At 40.9% G+C, this 18308-nt stretch overlaps 1 protein-coding gene across 1 annotated transcript in view; it reads right to left on the reverse strand.

The window, feature by feature from the left end:
• The window catches only part of nphs1 (NPHS1 adhesion molecule, nephrin), a 30018-nt gene extending 13074 nt beyond the window's left edge, over positions 1 to 16944 (reverse strand). Inside the window, 9 exon segments of the mRNA XM_068758334.1 lie at positions 190 to 219; positions 221 to 326; positions 4195 to 4250; positions 4252 to 4271; positions 9944 to 10037; positions 10487 to 10595; positions 13717 to 13794; positions 13796 to 13898; positions 16881 to 16944. Coding sequence (XP_068614435.1) covers positions 190 to 219; positions 221 to 326; positions 4195 to 4250; positions 4252 to 4271; positions 9944 to 10037; positions 10487 to 10595; positions 13717 to 13794; positions 13796 to 13898; positions 16881 to 16944 — 660 coding nt within the window.
• Positions 16945 to 18308: the final 1364 nt, after the last annotated feature.

Here is an 18308-nt window from a genome sequence, read left to right on the forward strand (position 1 = left end):
TGATAAAATTAAACAAAGGTAAGATCAAGAATGCCTTTGAATTACACCGTCCCATATGGTGCAGTGAATGAATTACATCAGCTTCAAACAACAGGACACTTACACTGCAAGTTTACGTGAAAATAGCTCATTTAGTTCCTGTAGAATTGTGTTAGGAAGCCTCCTTAACAGATGGTGCAGAAGATTTACCTTGGTCCAGTGGAGAGTGGCCAGGGGGCTTTCCACCACGAGAGACAGATAATAACATGAGCCTTTCCATCGCTTTTATTTCCTCTCTCTATACCAGACCTGTGATAACTGGAGGCTGAGGAGGGACTGGCAGGAAACTGGAGACAAAGATAAAAATGGACTGGACAAAAGGCAAAGGAATTGAGGGAGATAGGAAACTGAAAAGGATAAGACACAAGAAGAGATAGAGCAGCTGGATTGAATGGCCATCAATAGAGAAACTGCTCTCTGATGAGAACACTCAGCAATCAGGTGGGGAGCGTTCCTGTTTTTGAGATGGGGCCAATAAAATGGGCACAATCAACATGACTGTGGGATAAGGGGTCCGCATCTGATGAAAGCATCAAGTATTAAGAGAGCAGCGAGCCGATCCAGCACATAAAGCAAAACAACAGATGTTCAAGCAGTAATAGGCAATGTGAAATATGAATATATTTACAGATACTCCTTGAGTAAAATGTATGCATATGTATACGGGAGGAGGATGGGCCTTTGTCACTGCTGCGATCGTTTTCAGAGAGCAGGCTGCAGACCGCGGGCTAGTATGACACAACAGCAAACAATCTGGCTGCCTGAAAATGGCCAACGTGCCGGCTTTGATGGGCTGGCATGCTGCGTAAGCTGCAGCATTGTTCCCAAGTTCAGTGTGATACTAGCACTTAACAAGGAGTCTGCGTTGCTTAATAATAAGCAGAGGGTGAAGAGGAAGAGAGGAGTGTTTGCAGCCATTGTTGGCCATTAAAACAGCAGCAATTGCTCCTGGTGTGGAGGAGTACAAGGAGAGACAACATAGAGGTGTCTGATCAGCCAGTAGGGAGAGCCGAAAGGTGTGAGCGCTGAGTTCCAGGTTAATCAACGGCTTTGATTCAGGCCTGGGAGCAGCAGCTGGATAAACTCACGCACATAAACAGTCTATTTTAAAATACCTGTTTACTGTAGTAAACAATTGCCATGACATCACGTTGTTTGTTCCTCCTGCAACAATGGGTTTTCATTGTGGCCATGCAACACAGAGAGACAAGGCAAATGTGCCAATAAGCCATCTTTGTGTGGCGCAGTAATAGTTTGTTATATAATGTCTCAGGGTTTGTGATTACATGAAAAGAAAGGCAACAGAATGTGTCTTCTTCCTTTGCGGCTCAGTGGATTCTAAAATTAATTGAAGATGATGAGCACAAGAATTGCTGGACTGGCGTTGCAGGATTCATCATTATTTACTGCGAAGGCTTTCCATATTAGTTATTATAACGCTTTTCAAAAGGTTTTGTAATTGAAGCCCCGCTGATATAATCCATCTTGTTTGCATAAAATATTTTTTATTAAAATTGAAAATAAACTAAGCGTGTACATTTGGAGATTTACCAAATGCAACAGTAAATTAAAACTAAGTTAATACAGATTGAATGCCGGTGTTGGTGCGTTACTTTTACGCTGCTAGTCATCACAACAAGAAAACAATGTAGACCTCCTGCTGTGGTCACATCAATCTCACTCACCACAATAAGTTCAAGAACTGGACGCAGTCACACTCATGCTGTCTTAAAGAAGTGAGGTGTGAGCCTGCCTTCAAGTCAAATGTCTCTCCTGAGACAGGAGGAACGCAGGAAGACGGCTGCTCCTGGGCCTCCCTGGGGTTGGGTTCCAGTGTGGTAGAGAGATTTGTACACAAATGTGTTTTTGTTAAACAGACAGTGAGGTCACACACAAGCTGAGACACTGACAGTATGATCGCACTCATAATGGTCATTATGGCGGGAAAGGGCGGGGCTATGGCGTTACGCACCGGCTGCCCCCCCGTAGCCAGAGCTCAGAGGAGGTGAACCTTTGAGACGCGACAGACAAAAGAAGAAGGACGGAAGACGGATTGAAATATGTAAGTGTATACTGAGCCAGTAAGAGTGTTTAAACTCAAAGCAGCTTAGCACACCTTTGTTTACAGCCGGCGGTGGAAGAAATACTCAGATACTTTACCAATTAGAATGAAAATAGTAAATTACTACTTAAGAGAAGTATTATCAGTAACTGTATCCAAAATAGTAAATTATAAATTTTTGCTACTTGCAGTAAAGTTCAAAACATGACTGCAATATAATTGGCTATTTCATTATCAGATAAGTATTAATGTTAAATACATGGACAGGTATCTTCTTACCTTTGTAGCTGGTGGAATTTAAGTTAGTTTCAATGTATTGTGTATTTTTTTCTTAGTAACTATGGTTAAATCCTCTGGTTCCCTAAATGGGTCACAGATTGTTTGCACGTTTGTTGTAGTTTGCTTGACTTTTTTAACCCCCTGTGATTGCTGCGGCCGGCGGCGTTATGTCCTTGGGTCGTCTGTCTGAACTTTCATTTTAATGGAAGTGATTGGCCATGAAGAAATTTCAGTACATCCAGCATCCACTTGAACTAAAGGAGACAATCGGAATTTAGTGGTTAAAAGACAACGGTCAAAGGTCTGTTGTGAGTTAAAGAAAAAGGTTTTTGGCCATAACTCAAGAACTGATGAATAAAATCGACAAATAGGGAGAAAAGAAGCAGTTCATTTTGAATAAAAAAAAGCTTCAGTTTATTCATTCTTCAAAAACACTTTTCTTACTTTTCATACTGACAGTAGCCTTAGAGGCCCACCTCTAACTGTAATTGCCGTTTAGTTGTTTCTGCTTCCAGTTGAATATATGAGTGAAGCATCCACATTTTAGAATGTATAGAATCAGTGTTAATGGCCAAGCTTGTCTCTGTCCTTATTTTGTTTCTATAATTAAACTAAATGCTGATGGACTAAAGGGAATGATCAGTCCACCAGACATGCGTTGGTTTTGATGACAGTAAACTGCATGTTTCTCACCATTTGATGAAGCTCTCTATTGTTCCTCTGTACGCTTCTTCCTGATCTAAGACAGCATTTTCTCGCTGTAACCTATTTAGAACTACCTTTATTTATTTGTTTTTGTGAATTCCTTCAAAGTCTGCATTATTTAAATTAGAGTCTGGAGAGACTTGACTGAGGATTGGAGGAATACAAGTAATAATTAATTCTAGTCCTCAAGAATTTTCTATTCGTAAATTATTTATTTATTTATTATTTAAATCTGAGAAATTGCGGGGGGAAACATCTCTGTGATGTAGCGGATAAATTGACAGTTATCTCGCTTCTTTTCTTTCTGACACCTGCAGTCTAACTTACTGTAGGGGTTGAAATGTGGATTAAGAGGAAACGATGAAGGGAAAGAGAGCATCACAATCTGAGGGTTTTATGAACACAAGATGCATCCTGACTGTAGCAGGAATGTAGAAGGGTGGCAACAAATGAAAATGCTCAATTAAAGCACTATTTGTACTCAACTAGAATACTTGATTAAATACTGTATAATGAATTACTCTTCATCACTGTCTGGTTGTTAAACTCATGAGATAAGCAGTTTTAAAAAATGTGCTTTGTGATGTGCGTTGAAGGTTGACTTTCTCCCCGCAATGCAGTGCATTTATTCTTAGCCTATTTTACAATCTCAATTTATGTCCTCAATAACAAATTACAGTCCATTACAATGTCAACTGGAACATGCATGAAACACTGCTGACTACACCTAGTGTGAAGCCTGCAGCTAATCAGTGCCAATGTTATTTTAGGATATGGCATGAGGTTATTATCTTTGACACAGAGGAGGCAAGCAAGGATTAAAACAATCCATGGCCCAGTTTTAACATATAGGCACCTGGCAAACTGGTGAGAATTGGGTCTGCCTCACTGATGGAATGTAATTTCCTGCATTTGACAGAAGCTAATTCAATCGCACAGTGCCAAGGAACAGTTTTCAGTGCACGGAAATCCATTTTCCTCACTTAGACAGACGGGGAAAATAACAGTGTGAAAACAAGGGGCAGGGGGGGGGGGGGGCAACTAAAGCAGACGGAGCGATAGAGCAGGTTGTTCAGGAGAGGGACTCTGGCAGGCGGGCAAACACATACGTTATTTGAGCATGCGCGTTCAGAAGCTTATCCTTTGACACGGTGAAAGACTCCGCTACCTGTCAGCTCGACTCCATCTGAAAGACACAACGGGGGGGGGGGGGTGGCACAGGAAAAAGGGCAGAACTGTGCGTGAACTTGTTCATGTGTGGCAAACAAATAAATGTTATTCTGCTCCATAATGGTAAAGAGTGGACTATTATAAACCCATTTGTGGTGCGCAAACAAACCAGTGTCTCGAAACCAAAGTCATCAAATCAGTGTTGACATGATAACAAAAACATACAAAAAACGTGTACAATTCAAAACAAAGGAAAGAATATTTGTGGGTAAACTGAAGAAAAAACCCAAATACTGCTCCTTCTCTGAGCATTCTTCAATATGATAGTCGGAAAGAGGCAACAAAAGTAAAAACACAAGCAAACAGATAGATAAAATGCAGTTTATGAACTTTGAACTTACACTCACTATCTGTAATTTTAAAGTCAGTGCAAATTAGAAATTCAAATGTTTGGGCTGCTTGTCCTTTACACTCTGCATTTTGAAGACTCTGAAGCCAGAACTCTTTACTGAACTTTTATTTTATCTACAGCAACGCTTGCATGTTTATGTATTCAGCTTGCGACCTATGGGCATCCACGCATGTGGAATATTGAAAAGGCTGTTGCTGTTTGTTCTAACCTGTCCGTCTCTCTCATATGAAATGCAGCTGAAAAGACGAGTGACCTTTCAAAAGTATAATTCCAGCGACAGGCTTCGCACCAGGGGTGAGACCAGTGACAGTGCACTTTCATCCTGCCACCCAAAGTGCTGCTATGCTGGACATACAGCTTGGAAGGAGGAGCTGAATGAGACAACAACACGCCAGGTTACAAGGTAATGTGTGACACTGTCGATGTTTGAGTGATTCCCGACAGCAAGGTTTGTTGCTCTGTTGAGTTAACACACAAATGAAAGTGATAAAATAGTGATGAAAAAATAAAAACATCCAGTGATAATCCATAGTAGCAAACACCAAACACTTCTCCTCTCAGATCACCCCTGAGCTAAATAAGCGATTTCCAGACTGATCAAAGCGGCCTTCACTTCCCCACTGTTCTACTTCACAATCCTTTCATCTGACCATAAATAGGAAATTCAGGAGAAAAAAAGCATAGCATTGAGCACAGTGGACAAAAAAATAGTTTACCAGTAAAATGAGGATTCTGTCTGCAAATAACCATCCGAGATATTTCTGCCACATTCAACCAAGACTCAATCACGCATAGACCAACAAAACATGATTGTGTACTCTGCTGGGCTTCACCATAGAATCATGCACCTTGACTTGGTTGTTTTTCTTTCAAAGATCAAGTGCAAAAGCGTCACAAAACAACGATTTGCAAAGGATTTATAGGATGGATACGTGAAGGACTGGCAGGGACACAGACGCATGGTAAGAGGTAAAAGTGACCAGCCAGAGGAGCAGCTCCCTTCCTCTCCTCTGACACGCTCTGTGACCACTAGGAGGAGCTGTTGTCGTATGAAGAGTCACCGCTTGGCTCTGGTCAGCTATTGAGACAAATGAGATGTGGCTGCAGCTTCAAACTGATTTAAAGGAAGCAATTGAATCTTCGCGGACTGTGATGGGTTACCTAGAGCACTGCAGAAGCCCTGTGCTGCAATAATGAGATGCATCTGTTTGTGTGTGACCCCCCCCCCCCCCCGCCCCACAACAGAGAAGATGACTTGGCCATGCATATTGACAGGCCATGCACTCTCAATCTACCCAGGGATGCACAATTCACGTAGGAGCGCCACTTGTTGTGCTTTACGAGTGTAAATCCTAAAATAATAATAACGATTTGTCCACAAATGAGGCAGGCAGGTATATAATTTTTTCCTTGCTTGCTCATGCTGGCCTGCTTCACTTATCTCACTTTCAATTAATCATCCTTCTCTAATCATCCTTCTCTTGGACACCCCCGCCCCGCCCCGCCCCCATCCAATGCTGTAAAAACTGCAGAAGTGCAAGTGAAGGTGTGTTTCGACTAGTGCTGGGGATTACAGTCAATCATCCATCACATCTGCAAACCAACCCAGTCAAGATGAGCTTCCAGGCACCCACGTATTAGTGCAAACATGACAAAAGAAAAGAAAAGCAGACATTCTATTCAATTTACCAGGCAGGGACTCGGAACTGAAGACACAAATGAACGCTTATTTTTCCATTTTCCAGTTAGGTTTTCATTATTTAGCCTGCCTAACTCCCCTTCTCTCCGCTTTATAGCCCAACTTCTCCTATTAAGGCATGAACACAAAAATAGTTGAGTATTCAAAGGCTTGCCACGGCCTTTCAGATGAGAAACAGTGAGTTGCAAAATTCAATTCAATAGACAAATACAGGCAGCTGGATGGATAAGGCAGATAAGAAGCAGATTAGCAGTCAGACATCAATATGCATAAGCAATTCTTCCCACTGATCATCCTCCTTCATGCACATATAGATGCAGACTTTGTTTTCCCTTGCATCAGACAACATCAAAGACAGGTGGATTCTGTCCTCACATGATCGAGACATGCACAATTTGTCCATAATAAAAATGTATAGATTGAACTCTTTCACTTTCGCTCCTATTTGTCACAACTTTGCCAGTAAGCAAATTATTTTTATTGTGTACCTACGAGGCTTGCCAAATTTCTCTCAATATTTCTTTTGGATTTTAAGCACAAATGTGTTAAAATATTTGCCAATCAGAATGTAAAAGTTGCCAAGATAATCCATGACAGGGGAAGCATGTGAAGAAGCTGATTCAGCAGTATGATTACTGTGCATGCACTAAAAAGCAGCTTTGTCTTGAGAAAGACATTTATGCAGCACTGAACAGTGGCCCTGATACAATTACCTGGTGCGGCCACCATTTGCCTCCTGGAGTGCAACGCGTGTCCCTCACATAGAGTTGATCAGAGTATTGATTTTGGGAGCCAGGCCAAGGCCCAGGTGATGATGAAGAGAATGACGATGAGCTAACTGAGACTTTTTCAGACAGGTTTTGTAGCAAGTCTGGTTGTGCAAACCAATTTTTGCATCAGCTCTGCTGGTGGGTGGTCTCAGGTAAAGAGACCACAGCAGATGTGCAGGATCTGGATTACTGTGTTTACATGTGGTTGTGAGGCCAATAGGAGGAGTTGCCAAATCCTTCCTCTTACATTGGAGATGCAAAAGAGAGCCCAATGCACATTCAGTAGGGTGTGGACATTCCTGCGACCTGCATGCCAAATGCATCCAAAACCTCATATTTTAGGTTTGATGATAAATCTACTAATTTTTAGAGTAGATTTGTACAACCATATTTTTCAACCAGCATATTCACATGCTGATTTAACATGATTATACATAAGATACGTGAGAAATGATTCTAATAGATTTTATGTATCTGTGTGAGAAACTAAGTTACAGTGAAATAAAAAGAAAAAGTAATATTTGTGTTGATGACTCAATCGACTCATGATTAACACGTAGAGATTTCTAATGCAATGGTAAAACAACGGTGAGTGGTGCAAAATGGAATCCACTTATTATGCACACTCACGCGCACAGACATTTCTTCTTCCAGAGGCCCTCTGACAAAAAATAGCTAAATTATTGCAGGAAATTGTTTTGACATAACCTGGAAACTATTTTCCAATTGTTCAGATTTGACCAATGTTAGCATATAGGCAGAGGAATTTGGCAGAAACGTATTTGATAATTGCTAAGACCCTGACGCATCAGTATGTCGCTGTAATACCGCCACACCGTCTGGACATACAGTATCTTGAACGGCTATCACCTTTTTGTGAATAAAGGTGCTATAGTCTTTGTCGCTTGTGTCACCATTAATAAACTGTTCCATCATTCATTATGGCTGATTATATACTCTCCAGGTACTAAACTCATTAGCTACCTGGAAACCTTATGGAACACTGCATGGTTCCTAAAATGTCCTCTAACCTACAACACCGATAATAAGCTTACACATACATTCGCAAACAGGCACATGCTCTACTCACACACACACACACATCTCGGTGAGACCCAACTATAGCAACTGAATGAGTAACGCACTCTAAAACTGGAACACATCAAATAATCGTTTTGAACGTTTGCAGGAGGCATGCAACGCAGTGAGGGAGAGTTGTTCATTAATGGGATTACATGCTAAGGCTAATGGCATAAACCGAGACACAGGATGTGTCAGGTATGTGACGGGCACAGAGCAGGGGATGATGTAGCCGAGGACGGGGTTTCAGTGGAGGGGGTATAGGTTGTTTTGTCATGGATTACTCACTGCCACTTGATCTGCCTATTGCAGTAATCCCCTATCTAAGCTCTGCAGGAATGCAAAAACACACAGGAGTTATGTTGCACCGATGGAAGTGCCTTAAAAACATCTCTCTGAAGGCTGATGGATGGGGTTTATTGACATTGTTCCCCTCTTTTGCACATTTTTCCACCATTCACTGCCTGTGGTGATCCATCTTGAATTAGTCAGTCATGATAGCACTCCCTCTGACCATATAATCCAATTATTTGACCGGCAATCTCTGTTTTGTTTTCACAATCCTCTCCTCTCCCCTCTGTATCGCCTCATAAAGAGTTTATAGCGTTTTGATTTGATGCAGGGCTGGATGGGATATGGCTACGGTTGACTGGCTAGGGGTGTGGGGCCTTGGGCACTGTAGTTCAGCGATGGAGAAGTCTGTGGGGAACTCGCGCTCTTCAAAAGGATGCACAGTTTCCAGTCCCAGTTCAGCACTAACAGCAGATTGAATTCATCGAGTCATTATACAGCCCCAGATTAGTCACGTATTTTGAATCAGTCCGGCTGGTGGTGTGGAACAAATGACCCTTTAGGATCGGGGCTGCAGAGTGCTTTTTAAGTCAGTCCCTTCACTCTATGCAACAGCTGCAAATGTCCATCTTGAATGCTCAACAATGTTCCCAAGATGCAGAACAGAAACACCATCTGAGATGTGTGGAGAAGATTCAGATTGCCGAATGTCAGATACACAGGTCAGCAGCAGGTTTCAGTCATTGGTAAAAAAAAAAAGAAAAACTACCAGCAGCCCCTGATGCAACACGCACATAATTCCCACACAATTTGATCTTTCCTAAAAAGACAAAAGCACGTGTTGACTTTGTGCATGTGGGTGCACGCGCCACAGCCTTTTCAGATGTAATAAATGTGGGAGTCGAACCTTCTGTGGCTGCAGGTGCAGGTCTGCTGTAGGACATGAAACTGCTGCAGTGTAGAACAGCACACAACCATTTAGAGGAATCGTCTGCCGTCTGCACCTCCTTCTATCCCACACCACCCGCACCCGTAATCCCTCCCACTGACTCACTGATGTCAGAAAAACCTGCTTTCTTCCCAGAGGAGAGTGAGGCCGCTAACATTACCCTAGCAACCCCCACCCCACCCTTCTATGGTCACCAAATAGATAGCCTGAACGTGAAGGAGAGAAGGAGAAATTGTGCACCGGAGAGAACTGGGAGGGGGACGTAAGTAAATGGACTCTGTCTGGAGAAGAAAGGTCCTTTTAGAGTCCTTTCCCTGCCACATATGGGCTTGTTCACAGAAGCAAGAGGGAAAGGGAGAACTATATCAGTTGCTATAGAGTGACAACAGGTGGTCCACTGTCATCACATAATTACATCTATTCCAGCCCATGTCTGAGTAGGACATGGGAGTAGGAGTAGGACAATCAATATAATTTATTCCTGTACAAGGGCGGGACATGGATCGCCCTGAGGCTGCCAGGGAATCCAAGTTCCACAGATGCTTTCTATTGTACAGCTGCTGGTTGAAGCCATAGACCTGCTGAAACACAGACAGATGACAGAGTGCTTGTTGAAGGAATAATTAATGTCTGGCATGTAATAAAAAAAAAGCAGCACAATAAACTGTTTGTGCATGCTTCAAATGTGATTTGAGCTTCCGGGATTTGATTGGTTCTGCTGTACCTATAGGACACTTACAGTAAAACGTAGCCCCTAAATTCATGTATGCACAGCTTCAAATGCAACTGCAATTTGTTAAGCAAATTAAAGCTCTTTTCATCAATAGAAATGAATATTTAAGAGCTCCTTGTATGCTGATTATTGGTGAAGAGGTTTTGTGTGATACTGGACTAATAAGGATGTTCACTGTGTCTTGTTGCATGCATCACTTTATTACTCTGACTGAAAATAAATGTTTTTGAGCCCCCAATCTCCCTGGTTCACACTGGCCGTGGGTTTACTCACTTAGCATGTTGACCCAGGCTGTGCTGTGCTGGAAATGATTGCTCCACTGCTCTCGGACTGACCCACCTGACATTCGAATGGTGCTTTGTCTTCCATTTGGGCTTTTTTTTCAATCTGAAAATGGAACTGCCCTGATAAAGTAGAGGAAGAGATTCATTCTGTTTGTGGTGCATCGTATTATGATAAGGATGCACTCTCTAAATACATGTAAATAATTACAAAGAAGAGGGCTTCATTTAATTTCCTTGTTCACAGCCCATTGAATATAATACTTGGTGTTCAGAGCTGTTGCTCGGATATCGATAAGTACCTCCTGCAGGCCCTCTTTCTTCTGTGTTGATTTCAAAGTGTCTGAATTATGTGCAATTTCAACTTGGGGAAACGGGAAAATTAACAATAAAAGCAATTTGCACTATGACAGTTTGGCATTCAACACAGCATACTCTGCGGAGATTTGATTATGAATAGACTATTTTCTTATTGCTGTAAAGTGGAAGCATCAAACATCATTGAGAACCACCTGCTGTAGGCATTTATTGTATATAGAATAAGCAGAGGGACGTTGTTTCAGAATGAACTTCCCAGATTCACAACGCTGCCTGAATAAACTTTATTAATTGATGCCAGTTTTTTTCTGTTTGTCTCTCTTGTGATAGTCTGGTGTGCCAACAGTCCTTGATTTGTTTGATGCTTTTCCATAGCCTGTGGAGATTATATGATGTTCAGTGTTGGTTTTCCAGCTCCTGATATCCTACTAAGAAGTGCAAAATAGTATCTTGGTCTGACAACCACCCAGGCCTAAAAATGCTTGTGTCAAGTAAGTTGGCAAGATAATTAACACCAACCAGAAGCAATTTTCACATCTCAGTTATCTTTGCATGCAGACAGAAAGACATGTTGAGTTATTAATCATATTCCTCTTTCCTGAAATTACTCACAAATACTGCAATCAAGTTGCAGAGGGTGTGTATTTATGATAGGGGGGATGGCAGATGGCTGGAACATGATTTGCTAATTTTCCATTACCCTGCACTTATTCAGAAAGAGCTTTTACAATTTTGAGATACAGAATATCTTCATAGTCATTATGCATGCAGTACATAATATACTGCCACGTATTCTCCCCTCTGTAAATCTTCATTTGTGTATAGACCCTGGAATTGGATACACATATTGTTGTGTAATAGGTTAGTCTGCATAATTCAGAAAAACCTTTTGAATCGTTTAACCGGGTGAATGTAAACTGTGGGTCCTGCTTATTCGGTTTTTGTAAAAAATAAAAAATTAAAATGATAAGATCAGACAATATTTTAGAGAATATATTCCACATTTTTGCACATAATGTGTGTATTGTTACTGTTTTGTATCTGGTACAGATGGTATCACTTTAAAGTACGTACCCTACTTTAGTACAAATGCTTCATTATTTTGAATTTGAGCCAAAAGGGCCATTTACAACTATTTCACTCTAAACCTTGGTTGCATATGGCCATTCATTTCCACAAGAATGTTTTGAAGGACAAAGTGTCATCTTTTGAAAAAATGTTACCATGCAAAACACCAAAACAAAAAACATCCACATTTTCAGCAGAAATATTTTAGTATTCATCATTAAGTATCCACACAACAAGGAAGAGTCTTCCTTGCAACCTTCTGTCGCTCTGGTCAGTATTTTTTATTTTTTTATGCTTCCAAGGTTTAACAATTCTTTCAGTTTGACAACTACATTTGCAAACGCTGAGTTGTTAACAACATGACAAAAGGAAAAAAGATAAAAATTCAAACAAGTGCTCAATCACATGCAGCTATGGTTTATTAGTGAATTAAATTTTATATTAGATTATTTATGGAAACAATGCAACACTTTATGTATATGTGGTGTCATTTGTACTGTATTTTGCTTCACTGACTTGCTGCATGCCAAATGCAACAATTAAACGGCACCATGTGGACCAGCCATTAAAATAAATTCTCACTTATTGCTTTGGTGCATTTTACAAGCTGTTTTTCTTTACACTAGGATTTACTTCACCCATATGTACATTGAATCCTAATAATTAGTGTCATGTTTTCACATCAATGCCTCAGCTTGATGACACAAAGTGTGCGACAGCTACTGTAAGAATATGAGTAAGTCCTAGCTAGTTCTATTTGTGAGTGAAAGTGGGTGATTTCAAGCTTTTTTTTTTAGCATATATAATCATCACTGATTGTGACAATCAGTGAAAACATGTGGAGTATCAAGTGCTGTCAAGTGTCATTAGGAATGATTTTGCTCTGTCTGAGCAGTGTAAACTGATTGCCTACATCACTGCAGTTTCTGTTCTTGGTAAAGTCTACCTGCACTGAGTATTTTATTAATGAATGTTTTGCAGCTTGTGAAAGTTCATTTTATTATTTATATTTTCATATGTTCCATATGCGCAGCCCACTTTCTTCATTACATAAATTAAAAAAATAAGATATTTTTTGTACCTGAATCTGTAGCCTCTGATTTTTTTTTTTTTTTTTTTTGTAATGCAACCTTTAAGTATTAACGATTGTGGAAAATGTGTGGCTCGGCATCTATGCATCTCTGAGTGTTTATGTGTCAGTGGCCGTCTCCCACTCGGAGCAACAGTGAAGTGCGGCTTGTCGAGTTGCTGGCTGATCAGGAACAGATGCTCTTCTCTTGCTAGGGATTGCCTTATAATTGGCTATTACTTTTTATAGACTGTGTTGCATATTCTGCAACACACTTTATTTCCTGCCACATTTCACTGATTTGCTGACACTCTGTTGGTTTAATTTTATTTTTTTTGCCCTTTACAAGTGAGTGACAGTGCGGGGGATTGGTGAGAGGATGTTAACAATCACATCACCTCCTCAGTCCCAGATGCTCCAAGTAGAGAGAGCTGGTGTCCCAGAAGGTTCCTGTGCTGCTTTAATACAGCACATTGAAGGCAAAACAACACCATAATCTTATTTAGTACAACAGTAGCCATCATCAAACTGGACTGGACTCTGTTTCCTGAGCTGACAGCAGCACAGTTTTAAAACCATTTGACATGCACATTACAAGAAAATGAGTATGCATGTTGGAAAAATACACTGAAATGCATTATTATTTGTATTTATTTCCCTTCTTCAAACATTTATTTGAATTTTATTCCAAATTCTGGTGTCTTTTGGGATGCCCTTATCAAAAAAGTTGTTTTTATTTTTGGATGGGTCCCTCAAAGTCCAACAGGCCTTACCCTTAATGAGTATCCTTGTCTTGGGGGGTTTGAAGCATGGAAAAGCCTGGCAGGCGTCTCTGAGGTCCCAGGAGGAGGCCATCTTTTACCCACTGCAGTCCCTGAGGCCTCTAGCACCTCACACCTCAACACAGCTGTGGCTCTCATCCTCACCGTGAGGTTCCCGGGCTCGGGCCTGACGGCCTGCTGGGCATGTGTGCCTGGAGACATGAAAGGAAGAAGAGGAAAGGAGTTGGAGGAGTATGATGTGGTTTAATGGACAGGGGTGGAGAAGAACAAAGGCTGAGTATGTCTGAGGAGTGATAAAATGAGGACAGGGAGCATGACACAGGGAGGGAGGGTGACACAAACATGCACCACAGGGATGTGGTCTTGTGGTCTTTTGTCTTAGAAGGCCCCCCCCACTGTGTCTGACTATATTATTCATCTTGGCATGTCTTATTGATGGGAACCTGCAGTGATACGGTCCTGAAAATGAGTCAATAAAGTAATTACCGTGAATTAAATACCCCCTTGGTCATGTAGATATGGTATTGGGAGGAGGCAAAAAGCATGGCTATCAGAGACCTTGTTCACCCATGGTTTTTTGTCAATGTCAATGTTCCAGCAGTTAATTCCTCCTGGGAAGAGTAATGATTATCACCTTAATCCCCCTTGTTTGCCATAGGTGGGATTGTCCATCCTTCTACCAGGCTCTGATTTTCTGTGGCGCACTGCATCAAAGTCAGGAAGGCGACCTTATCGCAGACTATCCACAAGCCTCCAACAGTCAGGCTAGGCTTAAAATTGTTATACAGGGGGTCCTCGACCTGTGTGACCTGCGACCGCACTGGTCTGTTGTTTTTTTGTCTGTTTCCGAGCTGTTTTTACGACATACTGGAAAGCGAGCGAGCTAGAGAATCGAGTGTATGACAGTTTCTACGGTCTCACCCCTCTCTACCGAGAGGAAATGGTCTCTTTCTGCTCCTCATTTACAGAATCATGCCACAGCATAAAATATTTACAGTAATGTAACATGGGCCGACTTATGACAAGACCCTCGGAACCAATTGTGGACGTAAGTCGATGACCACCTGTGCATAGAGTTTTATGAATAATTACAGTTCAGGATTAATGCCAAGATCCAAGCTCAAATCTAGTTTAAAGAATGCCCCACGCAGACGCCAGCCCGATTCTGCCAGGGTACTTGAATCGTGAGCTTCATTGGCGCAATGACCGAGTTGTTTGTGAAGTGCATGCTCTGTTGCATCTGACAGCATGAGTGAGAAGCAGCGCTCATAGATCAAGGCGAAACCAGTCACCTCACGTCAAATGTGAAGGGCAAATTGGCCATTACAGAGGATGCATACAAACAGCCAACAACACTGGAGCTCATTAGCATACAGTTTACATAAATTAATATGTGACAGTCGTCTGCAGTAACTGCTGTAAAAGTTCCATTATGTTAGAAATGCTAATAGTATGTCAAAATTTAGTGATTGGCTCAGTGAGAGTTTGTGTTTACACAATCATCCTTATAATATTGATTCAGCTGACTTTTTGTACAACCAAGAGCTTCTAAATGCTGCAGATTTAATTTATCACCAAGACACATGTTTGTTGTATCCAGCTTGTGTTCCTATTCCACTGCAGTTAGGCAGTAACAGTAATCCCACATTATCACCAATGGTCTTTTGTTTTTTAGCTCTTGAGTCTAGGATGTTCATTTTATTTATATATTAACTCATTGCATGCCAGCCATTTTCAGCTCAGCTGTATGCTGATTGCCCCAGTTTTCGTGCATTTTTCCCAATTTTCCAAGCCCCACAGAATATTCTTTACTATGACTATGCAAACACCCACCTAGCATAACATATCAAAAGAAAGATTAAAGTCTCTTCTTTCATCAGAAAAGGAAAGTGTGTTCCTATAATTTTGCGTTCTGGAGGCAGATTCCAATGTCAGGGTTGGTAGTGAATGTTTGGGTTTCAAAAAACGTCTTTAGAGTTAATTGCTGGAGCTTTTAGGGTGTTGCTGTAAAACATGGAACTGTTTTTGTTTTTTGAGCATTTGAGATGCACTGAATCTGACCAGTCTAGCAGTAAAAGGCATTGGTTCATGAATTTTGTTGGTTCACACACACACACACATGCACACACAGACACAAGATCAAACTCTGAGCACAAGGGCCACACATGACCATAGAAGTGAAGACTCAGGGTACAGGCTGTGCAGTGATGCCCCTGGAACAGCCCGGCACAGCAGCTGGGTGTAAGAAGCAAGCTGGAATGGCACACATGGACAGACACAACCAAATCGCTGGGAGAGATTGCAGAAACATAAATGTGTCCCTATGGGTTAGAAGTACCCAAATGTTAACAACAGGGGCAAGCGGCAGCCCCTGTGGGACTTCAGCTTCCAGCCTGAATGACAGCTGCTCCCTAACCAACAGGACATAGTGGGGGTGGACCAACAACAGAAAAGGGCAGTAGTGATAGATGTGGTGATAACACCTAACAGCAAAGTCATAAAGAAAGAGCATGAAAAGTCTGAAAGAACAGCAGGAAAAATTAAGAAAGGTCAAACCAATGGGTTCCCCATGGTGGCAGGAGGATTAGATCAGAGGGCAAGGCCAGAAGACTCCGGAAGTGTACATATACTACTGTATATATATACTGTATACTAAAAAGGTTATCACATTGATTTGACATTTACTGTTCAGATTTACATACTAGCATAAAACAGCAATACTCAAATGCTATTATCTTAAATGTTATCATGAATAAATCAGTTATGGTCATGTTGCCATGAAAAATTATCCTGCAGAAAAGCTTGACTATTTAACTATGAAAAACCGGAAGGTAACATTGATTGCATTAATAGTTGGTCCCTTTCATAATCTGGATCGACAATTGATGTGTTCATAAATTTAGAAAAAGTGAGAGGAGGGACTTTTTAAACTACCCTAAACAAGAGTCTCCTAATTTAAGATTAAGCCATAAGTATGACACTGACCTGCTTCCTGTTTACAGTACAGACACCATCCTAAACTGGTATGGCTTCATACAGTTATAGCTTCATTAAAGTCAAGGTTCACACCGCTCAGCTGAAAAGCCTGAACACAGATGGGACTTGAAAAGGCCACGGCTACTGTGATGACGTGACCATTATAATAACTCCACAATGACATTTGATTCTCTTACCCCAGATGAGACAGACAAAGGGTAGAGCAGAAGGAGGCACAAGCCATTATGACACGAAGTCCATTTCAGCGCTGACCCTTGACCTTCGATAAACCTGCGACAACCATGAAAAGACACTGTATGAGCTACGCAGACACACAAACTCAATGTCCCATGCAAGGTGACTATGTAGGAGACATATGCTACCTTAAAATGCATTTATAACGTGCAGCAGTTCTGATTGAAGAGCGAACAAACTGAAATTAGTCTTTTCATGCTTACTCAAAAGGGAATTAGTCATTAGAAATTTGTGATCAGTCGGTTTGAAGGCTTTGTGGATGCGTTCAGCAGTCCCTGCAGCTTTTTCTTGCTCTAACACAGAAATTCAGATCAGCTGATGAAGCAAGAAACAGAGTCGTAGGACTTCTTAGAAGTCTTGAAATGGGGCAAATAAACAATGGCGTCAACAAAAACAAGGTTATATAAGGAAGAAGCAAAAGTCTTTGCAAGTTGATTTTCAAACGGTAATTAAATGAATGAAAGTTAATTACAACATGAAAAACTGTCAAACAGATATTAGATATTTCAACAATGTTGAAACTATATGGCATGAAAAATGAAAATTATTTACATTACATAACATATGCAGTGTGTAGTTTCCATTTAAGAAAGTAAAATTTTATGTTATTTCTACATTTCTACGTAATGACAGTGCTACAGGTATTATACTTACTGGTGCTAATTAATTTTTATTATTATAACCACTTTCTGACATTTGTCATGTGTTTTAGTTGCCTGGACCTTTAGTACCACCACAGGCTTACATTTACTAGGTGGCTAATTTAGAGCTTCACATTACAAATGGCAGCTTAGCAAAAGCATAATTTGCTCTTTACCCACCATGCTTTGTTTGGCAAATGGTAAATATTCCGCCAGAGTGGCATCACCATTTAAAAGAGGTGTGTTTGTATTTTGAAGGTAATATTCCACTAGAGAATATCAGGGTCATCCACTGTGAGGCTCCTGCTGTGCTATTATTGCAAATGAATCAAAGAGACCATTTTAAATGAAGTCTGTCAGCTATGCTGTATCATTGCAGCCAATACCGCTCTTTTTTTTACCCTGAAAGGGACCTCAGTGGATTTTAAGTCAGCTTGTAATCGCTTCAATTTATCTGCTGCAGGAGTGGAACAAATAATAGCGATTTCCTTAATTGAAAATGAAATATTTTCTCATCTGAATAGACAAAATGAACTGAAGGCAACAGCTCTTTGGAGCATCTTCCCTCAGTCGATTAGCTGCACTCCAACAGGCTTTGATAAGAATTAACTCACATGCAATTATTTTTTTCACTCCTAAAACATTTGTGTATTTCAGAGCCCCTGTATACTTCTTGAACACAAAATGGCAATTATTTCCTCTTCAATGAGCAGGAATTTTTTTCCGAGG

Source organism: Brachionichthys hirsutus, chromosome 3 (genome assembly GCF_040956055.1).
Source record: "Brachionichthys hirsutus isolate HB-005 chromosome 3, CSIRO-AGI_Bhir_v1, whole genome shotgun sequence".
Classification (NCBI taxonomy): Eukaryota; Metazoa; Chordata; class Actinopteri; order Lophiiformes; family Brachionichthyidae; genus Brachionichthys; species Brachionichthys hirsutus.